The 18086-nt window shown below is 53.5% G+C and overlaps 1 protein-coding gene across 1 annotated transcript in view; it reads left to right on the top strand.

The window, feature by feature from the left end:
• ATP4A (ATPase H+/K+ transporting subunit alpha) overlaps positions 1 to 18086 on the top strand; it is a 57390-nt gene that overhangs the window by 16166 nt on the left and 23138 nt on the right. Inside the window, exons 9-14 of the mRNA XM_054052596.1 lie at positions 2675 to 2873; positions 8125 to 8234; positions 8365 to 8499; positions 12773 to 12953; positions 14864 to 15033; positions 16021 to 16157. Of these exons, the coding sequence (XP_053908571.1) occupies positions 2675 to 2873; positions 8125 to 8234; positions 8365 to 8499; positions 12773 to 12953; positions 14864 to 15033; positions 16021 to 16157 (932 nt within the window). The remainder of the gene's footprint in view (positions 1 to 2674; positions 2874 to 8124; positions 8235 to 8364; positions 8500 to 12772; positions 12954 to 14863; positions 15034 to 16020; positions 16158 to 18086) is intronic.

Below are 18086 nucleotides of genomic sequence, written 5' to 3'. Positions count from 1 at the left end.
GAGGTCATTAATGGGGGTTTGGAGGTCATTATGGGGGTTTGGAGGTCATTAATGGAGGTTTGGAGGTCATTAATGGGGGTTTGGAGGTCATTAATGGGGGTTTGGAGGTCATTATGGGGGTTTGGAGGGCATTATGGGGGTTTGGAGGTCATTATGGGGGTTTGGAGGTCATTAATGGGGGTTTGGAGGTCATTAATGGGGGTTTGGAGGACATTAATGGAGGTTTGGAGGTCATTATGGGGGTTTGGAGGTCATTAATGGGGGTTTGGAGGTCATTAATGGGGGTTTGGAGGTCATTAATGGAGGTTTGGAGGTCATTATGGAGGTTTGGAGGTCCTTAATGGAGGTTTGGAGGACATCAAGAGGGGGTTTGGAGGTCATTATGGGGGTTTGGAGGTCATTAATGGAGGTTTGGAGGTCATTATGGGGGTTTGGAGGTCATTATGGGGGTTTGGAGGACATTAATGGGGGTTTGGAGGTCATTAATGGAGGTTTGGAGGTCATTATGGGGGTTTAGAGGTCATTATGGGGGTTTGGAGGTCATTAATGGGGGTTTGGAGGTCATTATGGGGGTTTGGAGGACATTAATGGGGGTTTGGAGGTCATTAATGGGGGTTTGGAGGTCATTAATGGGGGTTTGGAGGTCATTATGGGGGTTTGGAGGTCATTATGGGGGTTTGGAGGGCATTAATGGGGGTTTGGAGGTCATTAATGGAGGTTTGGAGGTCATTATGGGGGTTTGGAGGTCATTATGGGGGTTTGGAGGGCATTATGGGGGTTTGGAGGTCATTAATGGGGGTTTGGAGGTCATTAATGGGGGTTTGGAGGTCATTAATGGAGGTTTGGAGGTCATTAATGGGGGTTTGGAGGTCATTATGGGGGTTTGGAGGTCATTAATGGAGGTTTGGAGGTCATTAATGGGGGTTTGGAGGTCATTATGGGGGTTTGGAGGTCATTAATGGAGGTTTGGAGGTCATTATGGGGGTTTGGAGGTCATTATGGGGGTTTGGAGGTCATTAATGGAGGTTTGGAGGTCATTAATGGGGGTTTGGAGGTCATTAATGGGGGTTTGGAGGTCATTAATGGGGGTTTGGAGGACATTAATGGAGGTTTGGAGGTCATTATGGGGGTTTGGAGGTCATTAATGGAGGTTTGGAGGTCATTATGGGGGTTTGGAGGTCATTAATGGAGGTTTGGAGGACATCAAGAGGGGGTTTGGAGGTCATTATGGGGGTTTGGAGGTCATTAATGGGGGTTTGGAGGTCATTATGGGGGTTTGGAGGACATTAATGGAGGTTTGGAGGTCATTATGGGGGTTTGGAGGTCATTAATGGGGGTTTGGAGGTCATTATGGGGGTTTGGAGGTCATTATGGGGGTTTGGAGGTCATTAATGGAGGTTTGGAGGTCATTAATGGGGGTTTGGAGGTCATTATGGGGGTTTGGAGGTCATTAATGGGGGTTTGGAGGTCATTAATGGAGGTTTGGAGGTCATTAATGGGGGTTTGGAGGTCATTATGGGGGTTTGGAGGTCATTAATGGGGGTTTGGAGGTCATTATGGGGGTTTGGAGGTCATTATGGGGGTTTGGAGGTCATTAATGGGGGTTTGGAGGTCATTATGGGGGTTTGGAGGTCATTATGGGGGTTTGGAGGTCATTAATGGGGGTTTGGAGGTCATTATGGGGGTTTGGAGGTCATTATGGGGGTTTGGAGGTCATTAATGGGGGTTTGGAGGTCATTATGGGGGTTTGGAGGTCATTATGGGGGTTTGGAGGGCGTTATGGGGGTTTGGAGGTCATTAATGGAGGTTTGGAGGTCATTATGGGGGGTTTGGAGGTCGTTATGGAGGTCCAAAGCCACCTCAGGAGCTCCAAATCCACCTCAGAACCTCCAAGAGGTCCCAAATCCATCTCAGGAGCTTCAGAAGGTCCAAATCCACCTCAGGACCTCCAAGAGGTCCCCAAATCCACCTCAGGAGCTCCAGGAGGTCCCCAAATCCACCTCCGGAGCTCCAAATCCACCTCAGGAGCTCCAAATGGACCTCCGGAGCTCCAGGAGGTCCCCAAATCCACCTCAGGAGCTTCAGAAGCTCCAAAGCCACCTCAGGAGCTCCAGGAGGTCCCCAAATCCACCTCAGGAGCTTCAGAAGCTCCAAATCCACCTCCAGGAGGTCCAAATCGACCTCCGGAGGTCCAAGAGGTCCCCAAATCCACCTCCGGAGCTCCAAGAGGTCCCCAAATCCACCTCAGGAGGTCCAAGAGGTCCCCAAATCCACCTCAGGAGCTCCAAATCCACCTCAGAAGCTCCAAATCCACCTCAGGAGCTCCAAAGCCACCTCAGAAGCTCCAAAGCCACCTCAGGAGCTCCAAATGGACCTCCGGAGCTCCAGGAGGTCCCCAAATCCACCTCAGGAGCTCCAAGAGGTCCCCAAATCCACCTCAGGAGCTCCAAATCCACCTCCGGAGCTCCAAGAGGTCCCCAAATCCACCTCCGGAGCTCCAAATCCACCTCAGAAGCTCCAAATCCACCTCAGGAGCTCCAAATCCACCTCAGGAGCTCCAAGAGGTCCCCAAATCCACTTCAGGAGCTTCAAATGGACCTCCGGAGCTCCAGGAGGTCCCCAAATCGACCTGCGGAGGTCCAGGAGAGGTCCTGGAGGTCTTCTCCCCCCCCAGGTGTGCCTCTCGCTGACGGCGAAGCGCTTGGCGAGGAAGAACTGTGTGGTGAAGAACTTGGAGGCGGTGGAGACGTTGGGGTCCACCTCGGTCATCTGCTCGGACAAAACGGGGACCCTCACCCAGAACCGCATGACCGTCGCCCACCTCTGGTTCGACAACGAGGTCCACACGGCCGACACCACCGAGGACCAATCCGGTGAGGCCATGGGGGTCCTCCAAAGCCACCGCGGGACCTCCTCGAGGGCAGCTCGGGAGGTCCTCGAGGCTCTGAGGGCATCACAGGGGCTTCAGGAGCTCCAAAAGCACCTCAGGAGGTCCTTGAGGGCATCTCAGGAGCTTCAAAGGCACCTCAGGAGGTCCTTGAGGGCATCTCAGGAGCTTCAAAGGCACCTCAGGAGGTCCTTGAGGGCATCTCAGGAGCTTCAAAGGCACCTCAGGAGGTCCTTGAGGGCATCTCAGGAGCTTCAAAGGCACCTCAGGAGGTCCTTGAGGGCATCTCAGGAGCTCCAAAGGCACCTCAGGAGCTTCAAAGGCACCTCAGGAGGTCCTTGAGGGCATCTCAGGAGCTCCAAAGGCACCTCAGGACCTGCTCGAGGTCATCTCAGGAGCTCCTCGAGGCTCTGAGGGCATCACAGGAGCTTCAGGAGCTCCAAAAGCACCTCAGGAGGTCCTTGAGGGCATCTCAGGAGCTTCAAAGGCACCTCAGGAGCTCCTAAAGGTCATCTCAGAAGCTTCTCGAGGTCATCTCTGGAGGTCTTTGAGGCTCTGAGGGCATCACAGGAGCTTCAGGAGCTCCAAAAGCACCTCAGGAGCTCCTCAAGGTCATCTCAGGAGCTTCAAAGGCACCTCAGGAGCTCCTCGAGGTCATCTCGGGAGGTCCTCGAGGCTCTGAGGGCATCACAGGAGCTTCAGGAGCTCCAAAGGCACCTCAGGAGGTCCTTGAGGGCATCTCAGGATCTTCAAAGGCACCTCAGGAGGTCCTCGAGGGCATCTCAGGAGCTTCAAAGGCACCTCAGGAGCTCCAAAGGCACCTCAGGAGCTCCTCGAGGTCATCTCAGGAGGTCCAAAGGCACCTCAGGAGCTCCTCGAGGGCATCTCAGGAGGTCCAAAGGCACCTCAGGAGCTCCTCGAGGGCATCTCAGGAGCTTCAAAGGCACCTCAGGAGCTACAAAGGCACCTCAGGAGGTCCTTGAGGGCATCTCAGGAGCTACAAAGGCACCTCAGGAGCTCCTCGAGGGCATCTCAGGAGCTTCAAAGGCACCTCAGGAGGTCCTCGAGGGCATCTCAGGAGCTCCAAAGGCACCTCAGGACCTCCTAAAGGTCATCTCAGGAGCTCCTTGAGGTCATCTCAGGAGATCTTTGAGGCTCTGAGGGCTTCACAGGAGCTTCAGGAGCTCTAAAAGCACCTCAGGAGCTCCTCGAGATCATCTCAGGAGCTCCAAAGGCACCTCAGGACCTCCTAAAGGTCATCTCAGGAGCTCCTCGAGGTCATCTCAGGAGGTCTTCGAGGCTCTGAGGGCATCACAGGGGCTTCAGGAGCTCCAAGACACCTCAGGAGCTCCTCGAGGTCATCTCAGGAGCATCAAAGCCACCTCAGGAGCTCCAAAGGCACCTCAGGACCTCCTCGAGGTCATCTCAGGAGGTCTTCGAGGCTCTGAGGGCATCACAGGAGCTTCAGGAGCTCCAAAGGCACCTCAGAAGGTCCTTGAGGGCATCTCAGGAGCTTCAAAGGCACCTCAGGAGCTCATGGAGGTCATCTCAGAAGCTCCTCGAGGTCATCTCAGGAGGTCCTCGAGGTTCTGAGGGCATCACAGGAGCTTCAGGAGCTCCAAAAGCACCTCAGGAGCTCCTCGAGGTCATCTCAGGAGCTTCAAAGGCACCTCAGGAGCTCCTCGAGGTCATCTCGGGAGGTCTTCGAGGTTCTGAGGGCATCACAGGGGCTTCAGGAGCTCCAAAGGCACCTCAGGAGGTCCTTGAGGGCATCTCAGGAGGTCCAAAGGCACCTCAGGACCTCCTAAAGGTCATCTCAGGAGCTCCTTGAGGTCATCTCAGGAGATCTTTGAGGCTCTGAGGGCATCACAGGAGCTTCAGGAGCTCCAAATCGCCCCTCAGGAGCTCCTCAAGAGCATCTCAGGAGATCTTTGAGGCTCTGAGGGCATCACAGGGGCTTCAGGAGCTCCAAAAGCACCTCAGGAGCTCCTTGAGGTCATCTCAGGAGCTTCAAAAGCACCTCAGGAGCTCCTCAAGGTCATCTCAGGAGCTTCTCAAGGTCACCTCAGGAGGTCTTTGAGGCTCTGAGGGCATCACAGGAGCTTCAGGAGCTCCAAATCGCCCCTCAGGAGCTCCTCAAGAGCATCTCAGGAGGTCTTTGAGGTTCTGAGGGCATCACAGGAGCTTCAGGAGCTCCAAAGGCACCTCAGGAGCTCCTCGAGGTCACCTCAGGAGGTCTTTGAGGCTCTGAGGGCTTCACAGGAGCTTCAGGAGCTCCCAAAGCACCTCAGGAGGTCCTCAAGACCACTTCAGGAGCTCCTCGAGGTCATCTCAGGAGCTCCTCGAGGTCATCTCGGGAGGTCTTTGAGGCTCTGAGGGCATCACAGGAGCTTCAGGAGCTCCAAAGGCACCTCAGGAGGTCCTTGAGGGCATCTCAGGAACTTCAAAGGCACCTCAGGAGCTCCTCAAGACCACTTCAGGAGCTCCTCAAGGTCATCTCAGGAGGTCTTTGAGGTTCTGAGGGCATCACAGGAGCTTCAGGAGCTCCAAAGGCACCTCAGGAGCTCCTTGAGGGCATCTCAGGAGCTTCAAAGGCACCTCAGGAGGTCTTTGAGGGCATCTCAGGAGCTTCAAAGCCACCTCAGGAGCTTCAAAGGCACCTCAGGAGCTCCTAAAGGGCATCTCAGGAGCTCCAAAGACACTTCAGGAGCTCCTCAAGGTCATCTCAGGAGGTCTTCGAGGCTCTGAGGGCATCACAGGAGCTTCAGGAGCTCCAAAAGCACCTCAGGATCTCCTCAAGGTCATCTCAGGAGCTTCAAAGGCACCTCAGGAGCTCCTCAAGAGCATCTCAGGAGGTCTCTGAGGCTCTGAGGGCATCACAGGAGCTTCAGGAGCTCCAAAGGCACCTCAGGACCTCCTCGAGGTCATCTCAGGAGCTTCAAAGGCACCTCAGGACCTCCTAAAGGTCATCTCAGGAGCTCCTCGAGGGCATCTCAGGAGGTCTTTGAGGCTCTGAGGGCATCACAGGAGCTTCAGGAGCTCCAAATCGCCCCTCAGGAGCTCCTCAAGAGCATCTCAGGAGGTCTTCGAGGCTCTGAGGGCATCACAGGAGCTTCAGGAGCTCCAAATCGCCCCTCAGGAGCTCCTCAAGAGCATCTCAGGAGGTCTCTGAGGCTCTGAGGGCATCACAGGGGCTTCAGGAGCTCCAAAAGCACCTCAGGAGCTCCTCAAGGTCATCTCAGGAACTCCAAAAGCACCTCAGGAGCTCCTCAAGGTCATCTCAGAAGCTCCTCAAGGTCACCTCAGGAGGTCTTTGAGGCTCTGAGGGCTTCACAGGAGCTTCAGGAGCTCCAAAGGCACCTCTGGAGCTCCTCGAGGTCACCTCAGGTCTTTGAGGCTCTGAGGGCTTCACAGGAGCTTCAGGAGCTCCCAAAGCACCTCAGGAGGTCCTCAAGACCACTTCAGGAGCTCCTCGAGGTCATCTCAGAAGCTCCTCGAGGTCATCTCAGGAGGTCTTTGAGGCTCTGAGGGCATCACAGGGGCTTCAGGAGCTCCAAAAGCACCTCAGGATCTCCTCAAGGTCATCTCAGGAACTCCAAAAGCACCTCAGGAGCTCCTCAAGACCACTTCAGAAGCTCCTCAAGGTCACCTCAGGAGGTCTTTGAGGCTCTGAGGGCTTCACAGGAGCTTCAGGAGCTCCAAAGGCACCTCTGGAGCTCCTCGAGGTCACCTCAGGAGGTCTTTGAGGCTCTGAGGGCTTCACAGGAGCTTCAGGAGCTCCCAAAGCACCTCAGGAGGTCCTCAAGACCACTTCAGGAGCTCCTCGAGGTCATCTCAGAAGCTCCTCGAGGTCATCTCAGGAGGTCTTTGAGGCTCTGAGGGCATCACAGGGGCTTCAGGAGCTCCAAAAGCACCTCAGGACCTCCTCGAGGTCATCTCAGGAGCTTCAAAGGCACCTCAGGACCTCCTAAAGGTCATCTCAGGAGCTCCTCGAGGGCATCTCAGGAGGTCTTTGAGGCTCTGAGGGCATCACAGGGGCTTCAGGAGCTCCAAAGGCACCTCAGGAGGTCCTTGAGGGCATCTCAGGAGCTTCAAAGGCACCTCAGGAGCTCCTCAAGAGCATCTCAGGAGGTCTCTGAGGCTCTGAGGGCATCACAGGAGCTTCAGGAGCTCCAAAAGCACCTCAGGATCTCCTCAAGGTCATCTCAGGAACTCCAAAAGCGCCTCAGGAGCTCCTAAAGGTCATCTCAGGAGCTCCAAAGACACCTCAGGAGCTCCTCAAGGTCATCTCAGGAGGTCTTTGAGACTCTGAGGGCATCACAGGAGCTTCAGGAGCTCCAAATCGCCCCTCAGGAGCTCCTCAAGAGCATCTCAGGAGATCTTTGAGGCTCTGAGGGCATCACAGGAGCTTCAGGAGCTCCAAAGGCACCTCAGAAGGTCCTAAAAGTCATCTCAGGAGCTCCAAAGCCACCTCAGGAGCTCCTCAAGACCACTTCAGGAGCTCCTCGAGGTCATCTCAGGAGGTCTTTGAGGCTCTGAGGGCATCACAGGAGCTTCAGGAGCTCCAAAGGCACCTCAGGAGGTCCTTGAGGGCATCTCAGGAGCTTCAAAGGCACCTCAGGACCTCCTCGAGGTCATCTCAGGAGCTTCAAAGGCACCTCAGGAGCTCCTAAAGGTCATCTCAGGAGCTCCTTGAGGTCATCTCAGGAGATCTTTGAGGCTCTGAGGGCATCACAGGAGCTTCAGGAGCTCCAAATCGCCCCTCAGGAGCTCCTCAAGAGCATCTCAGGAGATCTTTGAGGCTCTGAGGGCATCACAGGAGCTTCAGGAGCTCCAAAAGCACCTCAGGAGCTCCTTGAGGTCATCTCAGGAGCTTCAAAGGCACCTCAGGAGCTCCTCGAGGTCATCTCAGGAGGTCTTTGAGGCTCTGAGGGCATCACAGGAGCTTCAGGAGCTCCAAAAGCACCTCAGGATCTCCTCAAGGTCATCTCAGGAACTCCAAAGGCACCTCAGGACCTCCTAAAGGTCATCTCAGGACCTCCTTGAGGTCATCTCAGGAGGTCTTTGAGGCTCTGAGGGCATCACAGGAGCTTCAGGAGCTCCAAATCGCCCTCAGGAGCTCCAAATCGCCCCTCAGGAGCTCCAAATCGCCCTCAGGAGCCTCCGGAGGTCCTGTTTGGAGGTCCTTTGGAAGTTCTTGAGATGTTCTTCAAGCGTTGGGGGTTCCCCTTTTCCAGGTCAGAGCTTCGATCAATCGTCGGAGACGTGGACCACCTTGAGCCGCGTCATCACCCTCTGCAACCGCGCTCAGTTCAAAGCCGGGCAGGACAACCTCCCCGTGGCCAAAGTAGGACCTTCTGCAACGGTGGAGAAGAAGTGGTAGAACCTCAAGAAGACCTCCAGGAGGTCCACTACAAAGAGGTCTTCTTCAAAGGTCCATTTTTGGGGTGGGTTTTGGGGCTTCTTCTCCACCGTAGAGAGAGGTCATCGGCGACGCCTCGGAGACGGCGCTGCTGAAGTTCGCGGAGGTGACGGTGGGAGCGGTGAGCGAAGCGCGAGGACGGTGTCCAAAGGTCTCCGAACTGCCCTTCAACTCCACCAATAAGTTCCAGGTGGGACCATCCAGAACCTTCCAGACCACGAGGAACCACGAGGAACCACGAGGAACCACGAGGAACCTTCAGGAACCTTCAGGAACCTTCAGGAACGTTGAGGAACGTTGAGGAACGTTGAGGAACGTTGAGGAACGTTGAGGTTCAGGAGGGGCTTTGAGGTTCCTTTGTGGTCCTGAGGAACACTGAGGTTCAGGAGGGGCTTTGGTCTTCATGAGGGGCCTCGAAGTTCCTGAAGGACCTCAAAGGTCTTCATGAAGGGCCTCAAAGTTCATAAAGGGCCTCAAAGGTCTTCATGAAAGACCTCAAAGTTCTTCATGAAGGGCTCCAAAGTTCATAAAGGGCCTCAAAGTTCCTCATGAAGGGCTTCAAAGTTCATGAAGGACCTCCATTTTCTTCATCAAAGACCTCAAAGTTCCTGAGGGACCTCAAAGTTCTTCATGAAGGGCTTCAGAGTTCCTGAAGGACCTCAAAGCTCCTCATGAAAGACCTCAAAGTTCCTGGAGGACCTCAAAGTTCTTCATGAAAGACCTCAAAGTTCATGAGGGACCTCAAAGGTCTTCATAAAAGACCTCAAAGTTCATGAAGGACCTCAAAGTTCTTCATAAAGGGCCTCAAAGTTCATGAAGGACCTCAAAGTTCCTCATGAAAGACCTCAAAGTTCATGAAGGGCCTCAAAGTTCTTCCTGAAGGACCTCAAAGTTCTTCATGAAGGACCTCAAAGTTCTTCATGAAGGGCCTCAAAGTTCCTGAGGGACCTCAAAGCTCTTCATGAAAGACCTCAAAGTTCATAAAGGGCCTCAAAGGTCTTCATGAAAGACCTCAAAGTTCTTCATGAAGGACTTTGAGGAACTTTGAGGGACTTTGAGGGACTTTGAGAGGAACTTTGAGGGACTTTGAGGGACCTCAAAGTTCTTCATGAAGGGCTCCAAAGTTCATAAAGGGCCTCAAAGTTCCTGAAGGACCTCAAAGTTCTTCATGAAAGACCTCAAAGTCCTTCATGAAGGGCCTCAAAGTTCCTGAGGGACCTCAATCTCCTTCATGAAAGACCTCAAAGTTCCTGAAGGACCTCAAAGGTCTTCATGAAAGACCTCAAAGTTCATGAGGGACCTCAAAAGTCCTCATGAAAGACCTCAAAGGTCTTCATGAAGGGCTTCAAAGTTCATGAAGGACCTCAATCTCCTTCATGAAGGGCCTCAAAGTTCCTGAGGGACCTCAAAGTTCTTCATGAAGGACTTTGAGGAACTTTGAGGGACTTTGAAGGACTTTGAAGGACTTTGAAGGACTTTGAGGAACTTTGGAGGAACTTTGAAGGACTTTGAGGAACTTTGAGGGACTTTGAGGGATTTTGAGGGACTTTGAGGGACTTTGAAGGACTTTGAAGGACTTTGAGGGACTTTGAGGAACTTTGAAGGACTTTGAGGGACTTTGAGGGACTTTGAGGGACTTTGAGGGACTTTGAAGGACTTTGAGGGACTTTGAGGGACCTCAAAGTTCCTCATGAAGGGCCTCAAAGTTCATGAAGAACCTCCATTTTCTTCATAAAAGACCTCAAAGTTCCTGAGGGACCTCAAAGCTCCTCATGAAAGACCTCAAAGTTCTTCATGAAGGGCCTCAAAGTTCCTGAGGGACCTCAAAAGTCCTCATGAAAGACCTCAAAGGTCTTCATGAAGGGCTCCGAAGTTCATAAAGGGCCTCAAAGTTCCTGAAGAACCTCCATTTTCTTCATGAAGGGCCTCAAAGTTCCTGAAGGACCTCAAAGCTCCTCATGAAAGACCTCAAAGTTCTTCATGAAGGGCCTCAAAGTTCTTCACGAAGGACCTCAAAGTTCATGAAGGACCTCAAAGTTCTTCATGAAAGACCTCAAAGTTCCTGAAGGACCTCAAAGGTCCTCATGAAAGACCTTAAAGTTCTTCATGAAGGGCTTCAAAGTTCCTGAAGGACCTCAAAGTTCTTCAGGAAGGGCCTCAAAGGTCTTCATGAAGGGCCTCAAAGTTCATGAAGGACCTCAAAGTTCTTCCTGAAGGGCTCCAAAGTTCATAAAGGGCCTCAAAGTTCCTGAGGGACCTCAAAGGTCTTCATGAAAGACCTCAAAGTTCTTCATGAAGGGCCTCAAAGTTCATGAAAGACCTCAAAGGTCTTCATGAAGGGCCTCAAAGTTCCTGAGGGACCTCAAAGTTCGTCATGAAGGGCCTCAAAGTTCATAAAGGGCCTCAAAGTTCATGAAGAACCTCCATTTTCTTCATGAAGGACCTCCATTTTCTTCATGAAGAACCTCCATTTTCTTCATGAAGGACCTCCATTTTCTTCATGAAGGACCTCAAAGTTCCTGAGGGACCTCAAAGCTCCTCATGAAAGACCTCAAAGTTCTTCCTGAAGGGCCTCAAATTTCATGAAGGACCTCAAAGCTCCTCATGAAAGACCTTAAAGTTCTTCATGAAGGGCTCCAAAGTTCATAAAGGGCCTCAAAGTTCCTGAAGGACCTCAAAGTTCCTCATGAAAGACCTCCATTTTCTTCATGAAGGGCCTCAAAGTTCCTGAGGGACCTCAAAGTTCATGAAAGACCTCAAAGTTCTTCATGAAGGACTTTGAGGAACTTTGAGGGACTTTGAAGGACTTTGAGAGGGACTTTGAGGGACTTTGAGGGACTTTGAAGGACTTTGAGGGACTTTGAAGGACTTTGAGGGACTTTGAAGGACTTTGAAGGACTTTGAGGAACTTTGAAGGACTTTGAAGGACTTTGAGGGACTTTGAAGGACTTTGAAGGACTTTGAGGGACTTTGAGAGGAACTTTGAGGGACGTTGAGGGACCTCAAAGTTCTTCATGAAAGACCTCAAAGTTCTTCATGAAGGGCCTCAAAGTTCATAAAGGGCCTCAAAGTTCTTCCTGAAGGGCCTCAAAGTTCCTGAGGGACCTCAAAGTTCTTCATGAAAGACCTCAAAGTTCCTGAGGGACCTCAAAAGTCCTCATGAAAGACCTCAAAGGTCTTCATGAAGGGCTTCAAAGTTCATGAAGGACCTCAATCTCCTTTATAAAGGGCCTCAAAGTTCCTGAGGGACCTCAAAGCTCCTCATGAAGGACTTTGAGCAACTTTGAGGGACTTTGAAGGACTTTGAAGGACTTTGAGGAACTTTGAGGGACTTTGAGGGACTTTGAAGGACTTTGAGGAACTTTGAAGGACTTTGAGGGCCTTCATGATGAACATTGAGGTTCATGAGGGACTTTGATCTTCATGAGGAACCTCAAAGTTCCTGAGGGACCTCAAAGTTCTTCATGAAAGACCTCAAAGTTCATGAAGGACCTCCATTTTCTTCATGAAGGGCCTCAAAGTTCCTGAAGGACCTCAAAGTTCTTCATGAAGGGCCTCAAAGTTCATAAAGGGCCTCAAAGTTCCTGAGGGACCTCAAAGGTCTTCATGAAGGGCCTCAAAGTTCCTGAAGGACCTCCATTTTCTTCATGAAAGACCTCAAAGTTCCTGAGGGACCTCAAAGTTCTTCATGAAGGGCCTTAAAGTTCTTCATGAAGGGCCTCAAAGTTCATAAAGGGCCTCAAAGTTCCTGAGGGACCTCAAAGGTCTTCATGAAAGACCTCAAAGTTCTTCATGAAGGGCCTCAAAGTTCCTGAGGGACCTCAAAGTTCTTCATGAAGGGCTCCAAAGTTCATAAAGGGCCTCAAAGTTCATGAAGGACCTCAAAGGTCCTCATGAAAGACCTTAAAGTTCTTCATGAAGGGCTTCAAAGTTCATGAAAGACCTCAAAGGTTTTCATGAAGGGCCTCAAAGTTCCTGAGGGACCTCAAAGGTCTTCATGAAAGACCTCAAATTTCATGAAGGACCTCAAAGTTCTTCATGAAAGACCTCAAAGTTCTTCATGAAGGGCCTCAAAGTTCCTGAAGGACCTCAAAGGTCTTCATGAAAGACCTCAAAGTTCCTGAGGGACCTCAAAGGTCTTCATAAAAGACCTCAAAGTTCATAAAGGACCTCAAAGTTCTTCATGAAGGGCCTCAAAGTTCATGAAGGACCTCAAAGTTCTTCATGAAGGGCTTCAAAGTTCATGAAGGACCTCAAAGTTCCTGAAGGACCTCAAAGTCCTTCATGAAAGACCTCAAAGTTCCTGAAGGACCTCAAAGTTCCTCCTGAAGGGCCTCCAAGTTGATGTTCCTTTTGGTTCCCGCGGTTCCTCGTTGGGTCTCCATGGGAATGGGTGGGAATTGAGGGATTCCGGAAGGTTCTCCGGACCCCCTCTGATGGGACTCCATGGTGACGTCGCGCAGTTATCGGTCCACGAAGTTGGAGAACGTCAACTGTTGGTGTTGAAAGGAGCTCCGGAGAAGGTCCTGGAGCGATGTTCTACGGTGCTCCTCAAGGGTCAGGAGATCCCCTTGGACGCGCAGTGGAGAGAGGCCTTCGAGGGGGCCTACGCCGACCTCGGTGGCAGAGGAGAAAGGGTCCTCGGTGAGGACCACCACCACCACCACCAGGAGGGGGAGGACATCAGGAGGTGGTGGGGATGGAGATGGAGGAGATGGAGGACATCAGGAGGTGGTGGGGATGGAGATGGAGGAGGTGGAGAACATCAGGAGATGGTGGGGATGGAGATGGAGGAGATGGAGAACATCAGGAGGTGGTGGGGATGGAGATGGAGGAGGTGGAGGACATCAGGAGGTGGTGGGGATGGAGATGGAGGAGGTGGAGGACATCAGGAGGTGGTGGGGATGGAGATGGAGGAGGTGGAGGACATCAGGAGGTGGTGGAGATGGAGATGGAGGAGGTGGAGGACATCAGGAGGTGGTGGGGATGGAGATGGAGGAGATGGAGGACATCAGGAGGTGGTGGGGATGGAGATGGAGGAGGTGGAGAACATCAGGAGGTGGTGGGGATGGAGATGGAGGAGGTGGAGGACATCAGGAGGTGGTGGGGATGGAGATGGAGGAGGTGGAGGACATCAGGAGGTGGTGGGGATGGAGATGGAGAAGGTGGAGAACATCAGGAGGTGGTGGGGATGGAGATGGAGGAGATGGAGGACATCAGGAGGTGGTGGGGATGGAGATGGAGAAGGTGGAGGACATCAGGAGGTGGTGGGGATGGAGATGGAGGAGGTGGAGGACATCAGGAGGTGGTGGGGATGGAGATGGAGGAGATGGAGGACATCAGGAGGTGGTGGGGATGGAGATGGAGGAGGTGGAGGACATCAGGAGGTGGTGGAGATGGAGATGGAGGAGGTGGAGAACATCAGGAGATGGTGGGGATGGAGATGGAGGAGGTGGAGAACATCAGGAGGTGGTGGGGATGGAGATGGAGGAGGTGGAGAACATCAGGAGGTGGTGGAGATGGAGATGGAGGAGATGGAGAACATCAGGAGATGGTGGGGATGGAGATGGAGGAGGTGGAGGACATCAGGAGGTGGAGGAGATGGAGGAGATGGAGGACATCAGGAGGTGGTGGAGATGGAGGAGGTGGAGGAGATGGAGAACATCAGGAGGTGGTGGAGATGGAGGAGATGGAGGAGATGGAGGAGATGGAGGAGATGGAGGAGATGGAGGAGATGGAGGAGATGGAGGAGATGGAGGAGGTGGAGGTGGAGAACATCAGGAGGTGGTGGGGATGGAGATGGAGGAGGTGGAGAACATCAGGAGATGGTGGGGATGGAGATGGAGGAGATGGAGGAGATGGAGGAGATGGAGGACATCAGGAGGTGGTGGGGATGGAGGAGATGGAGGAGGTGGAGGACATCAGGAGATGGTGGGGATGGAGGAGATGGAGGAGGTGGAGGACATCAGGAGGTGGAGGAGGTGGAGGAGGTGGAGAACATCAGGAGATGGTGGGGATGGAGATGGAGGAGATGGAGGACATCAGGAGGTGGTGGGGATGGAGGAGATGGAGGAGATGGAGGAGATGGAGGAGATGGAGGAGATGGAGGAGATGGAGGAGGTGGAGGAGATGGAGGAGGTGGAGAACATCAGGAGGTGGTGGGGATGGTGGAGATGGAGGAGATGGGGAGGACGTGGGGGTGGAGGGACACCAGGAGATGGTGGAGATGGTGGAGATGGAGGACATCGGGAGGACGTGGGGATGGAGGGACACCAGGAGATGGTGGAGATGGAGGAGATGGGGATGGAGGGACACCAGGAGATGGTGGAGATGGAGGAGATGGGGATGGAGGGACACCAGGAGATGGTGGAGATGGAGGAGATGGGGATGGAGGGACACCAGGAGATGGTGGAGATGGAGGAGATGGGGATGGAGGGACACCAGGAGATGGTGGAGATGGAGGAGATGGGGATGGAGGGACACCAGGAGATGGTGGAGATGGTGGAGATGGTGGAGATGGAGGAGCTGGAGGTCCCCCCCGTGTTGTCCCCCAGGGTTCTGCGCTCGGTGGCTGCCGGGGGGGACGGTGGCGGTGGGGACGGAGCCGGAGGTCCTCCCGGAGGTGGCGGTGGGACTTTGCTTCGCCGGATTGGTGTCCATGATCGACCCCCCGAGAGCCACCGTCCCTCAGGCGGTCCTCAAGTGTCGCACGGCCGGGATCCGGGTAAGGACCTCCCCACCACCACCACCACCACCTGGAGAACATCTGGAGAACATCGGGAGGACATCGGGAGATGGAGGAGATGGAGGAGATGGAGGAGATGGAGGACGTGGGGATGGGGGTCCACCACGAGGGGGAGGAGATGGTGGAGATGGAGGAGGTGGAGGAGATGGAGAATATGGAGGACGTGGGGATGGGGGTCCACCATGAGGGGGAGGAGATGGTGGAGATGGAGGAGATGGAGATGGAGGAGATGGTGAAGGTGGAGGAGATGGAGGAGATGGAGGAGATGGAGGAGGTGGAGGACGTGGGGATGGGGGTCCACCACGAGGGGGAGGAGGTGGTGGAGATGGAGGAGATGGAGGGGGTGGAGGAGATGGAGGAGGTGGAGGACGTGGGGATGGGGGTCCACCACGACGGGGAGGAGGTGGTGGAGATGGAGGAGATGGAGGAGGTGGAGGAGGTGGTGGAGATGGAGGAGATGGAGGAGATGGAGAACATGAGGAGATGGAGGAGATGGAGATGGAGGAGGTGGAGGAGGTGAAGGAGATGGAGGACGTGGGGATGGGGGTCCACCACGAGGGGGAGGAGGTGGTGGAGGTGGAGGAGATGGAGGAGGTGGAGGAGATGGAGGAGGTGGAGGAGATGGAGGAGATGGAGGAGATGGAGGAGATGGAGGAGATGGAGGACGTGGGGATGGGGGTCCACCATGAGGGGGAGGAGGTGGTGGAGGTGGAGGAGGTGGAGGAGACGGAGACGATAGCGAAGACGGAGGACGTGGAGATGGAGTCCCACCAGGAGACGGAGGAGACGATGGTAGAACCGCTGATGGAGGACGTGGAGATGGAGTCCCACCACGAAAGCGGAGAGGAAAAAAACCCCTCGGGAAGAGATTTGGGACCTCCTGAAAGGACCTCCACGGAGGAAGAAGACGTTGAGAAGGTCCCGGGGAGCGCTGTGGACCTCTCACTGTTGTCTTCTTCTCCACAGGTGATCATGGTGACCGGAGACCACCCCATCACGGCCAAAGCCATCGCGGCGGCGGTGGGGATCATCTCGGAAGGAAGCGAAACCCCCGAAGAGGTCTCCACGCGGCTCCGAATCCCCATCGAACAGGTGGAGCCCAGGTGGGACCTTCAGGAGAGGACCACCAGAAGGTCCTCCAGGTCCATCTCGGTCTCCAGGAGGAACACAGAGGTCCAAAAGGACCTTTGGGAGATGATGGACCACGAGGAACCACCAGAAGGTCCTTCAGATCCATCTCCAGAGGTCCAAAAGGACCTTTTGGAGATGATGGACCACCAGAAGGTCCTTCTGATCCATCTCCAGAGGTTCAAAAGGACCTTTTGGAGATGATGGACCACCAGAAGGTCCTTCTGATCCATCTCCAGAGGTTCAAAAGGACCTTTTGGTGATGATGGACCTCCAGAAGGTCCTTCTGATCCATCTCCAGAGGTCCAAAAGGACCTTTGGGAGATGATGGACCTCCAGAAGGTCCTTCAGATCCATCTCCAGAGGTCCAAAAGGACCTTTTGGAGATGATGGACCACCAGAAGGTCCTTCTGATCCATCCCCAGAGGTCCAAAAGGACCTTTTGGAGATGATGGACCACCAGAAGGTCCTTCAGATCCATCTCCAGAGGTCCAAAAGGACCTTTTGGAGATGATGGACCACGAGGGACCACCATAAGGTCCTTCAGATCCATCTCCAGAGGTCCAAAATGACCATTGTGGCCACCAGAAGGTCCTTCTGATCCATCTCCAGAGGTCCAAAAGGACCTTTTGGAGATGATGGACCACCAGAAGGTCCTTCTGATCCATCCCCAGAGGTCCAAAAGGACCTTTTGGAGATGATGGACCTCCAGAAGGTCCTTCTGATCCATCCCCAGAGGTCCAAAAGGACCTTTTGGAGATGATGGACCACGAGGGACCTCCAGAAGGTCCTTCTGATCCATCTCCAGAGGTCCAAAAGGACCATTGTGGCCACCAGAAGGTCCTTCTGATCCATCTCCAGAGGTCCAAAAAGGACCTTTTGGAGATGATGGACCACCAGAAGGTCCTTCTGATCCATCTCCAGAGGTCCAAAAGGACCTTTTGGAGATGATGGACCACCAGAAGGTCCTTCTGATCCATCTCCAGAGGTCCAAAAGGACCTTTTGGAGATGATGGACCACCAGAAGGTCCTTCTGATCCATCTCCAGAGGTCCAAAAGGACCTTTTGGAGATGATGGACCACCAGAAGGTCCTTCTGATCCATCTCCAGAGGTCCAAAAGGACCTTTTGGAGATGATGGACCACGAGGAACCACCAGAAGGTCCTTCAGATCCATCTCCAGAGGTTCAAAAGGACCTTTTGGAGATGATGAACCTCCAGAAGGTCCTTCTGATCCATCTCCAGAGGTCCAAAAGGACCTTTTGGAGATGATGGACCACCAGAAGGTCCTTCTGATCCATCTCCAGAGGTCCAAAAGGACCATTGTGGCCACCAGAAGGTCCTTCTGATCCATCTCCAGAGGTCCAAAAGGACCATTGTGGCCACCAGAAGGTCCTTCTGATCCATCTCCAGAGGTCCAAAAGGACCTTTTGGAGATGATGGACCACCAGAAGGTCCTTCTGATCCATCTCCAGAGGTTCAAAAGGACCTTTTGGAGATGATGGACCTCCAGAAGGTCCTTCTGATCCATCTCCAGAGGTTCAAAAGGACCTTTTGGAGATGATGGACCACCAGAAGGTCCTTCTGATCCATCTCCAGAGGGTCCAAAAGGACCTTTTGGAGACGATGGACCACGAGGGACCTCCAGAAGGTCCTTCTGATCCATCTCCAGAGGTCCAAAAGGACCATTGTGGCCACCAGAAGGTCCTTCTGATCCATCTCCAGAGGTTCAAAAGGACCTTTTGGAGATGATGGACCACCAGAAGGTCCTTCAGATCCATCCCCAGAGGTCCAAAAGGACCTTTTGGAGATGATGGACCTCCAGAAGGTCCTTCTGATCCATCTCCAGAGGTCCAAAAGGACCTTTTGGAGATGATGGACTACCAGAAGGTCCTTCAGATCCAT

The sequence above is a fragment of the Cuculus canorus genome, chromosome 35 (assembly GCF_017976375.1).
Source record: "Cuculus canorus isolate bCucCan1 chromosome 35, bCucCan1.pri, whole genome shotgun sequence".
In the NCBI taxonomy this organism is placed as follows: domain Eukaryota; kingdom Metazoa; phylum Chordata; class Aves; order Cuculiformes; family Cuculidae; genus Cuculus; species Cuculus canorus.
Note: the sequence above shows the minus strand (reverse complement) of the source record. Positions and strands in the feature narration are given on the sequence as shown.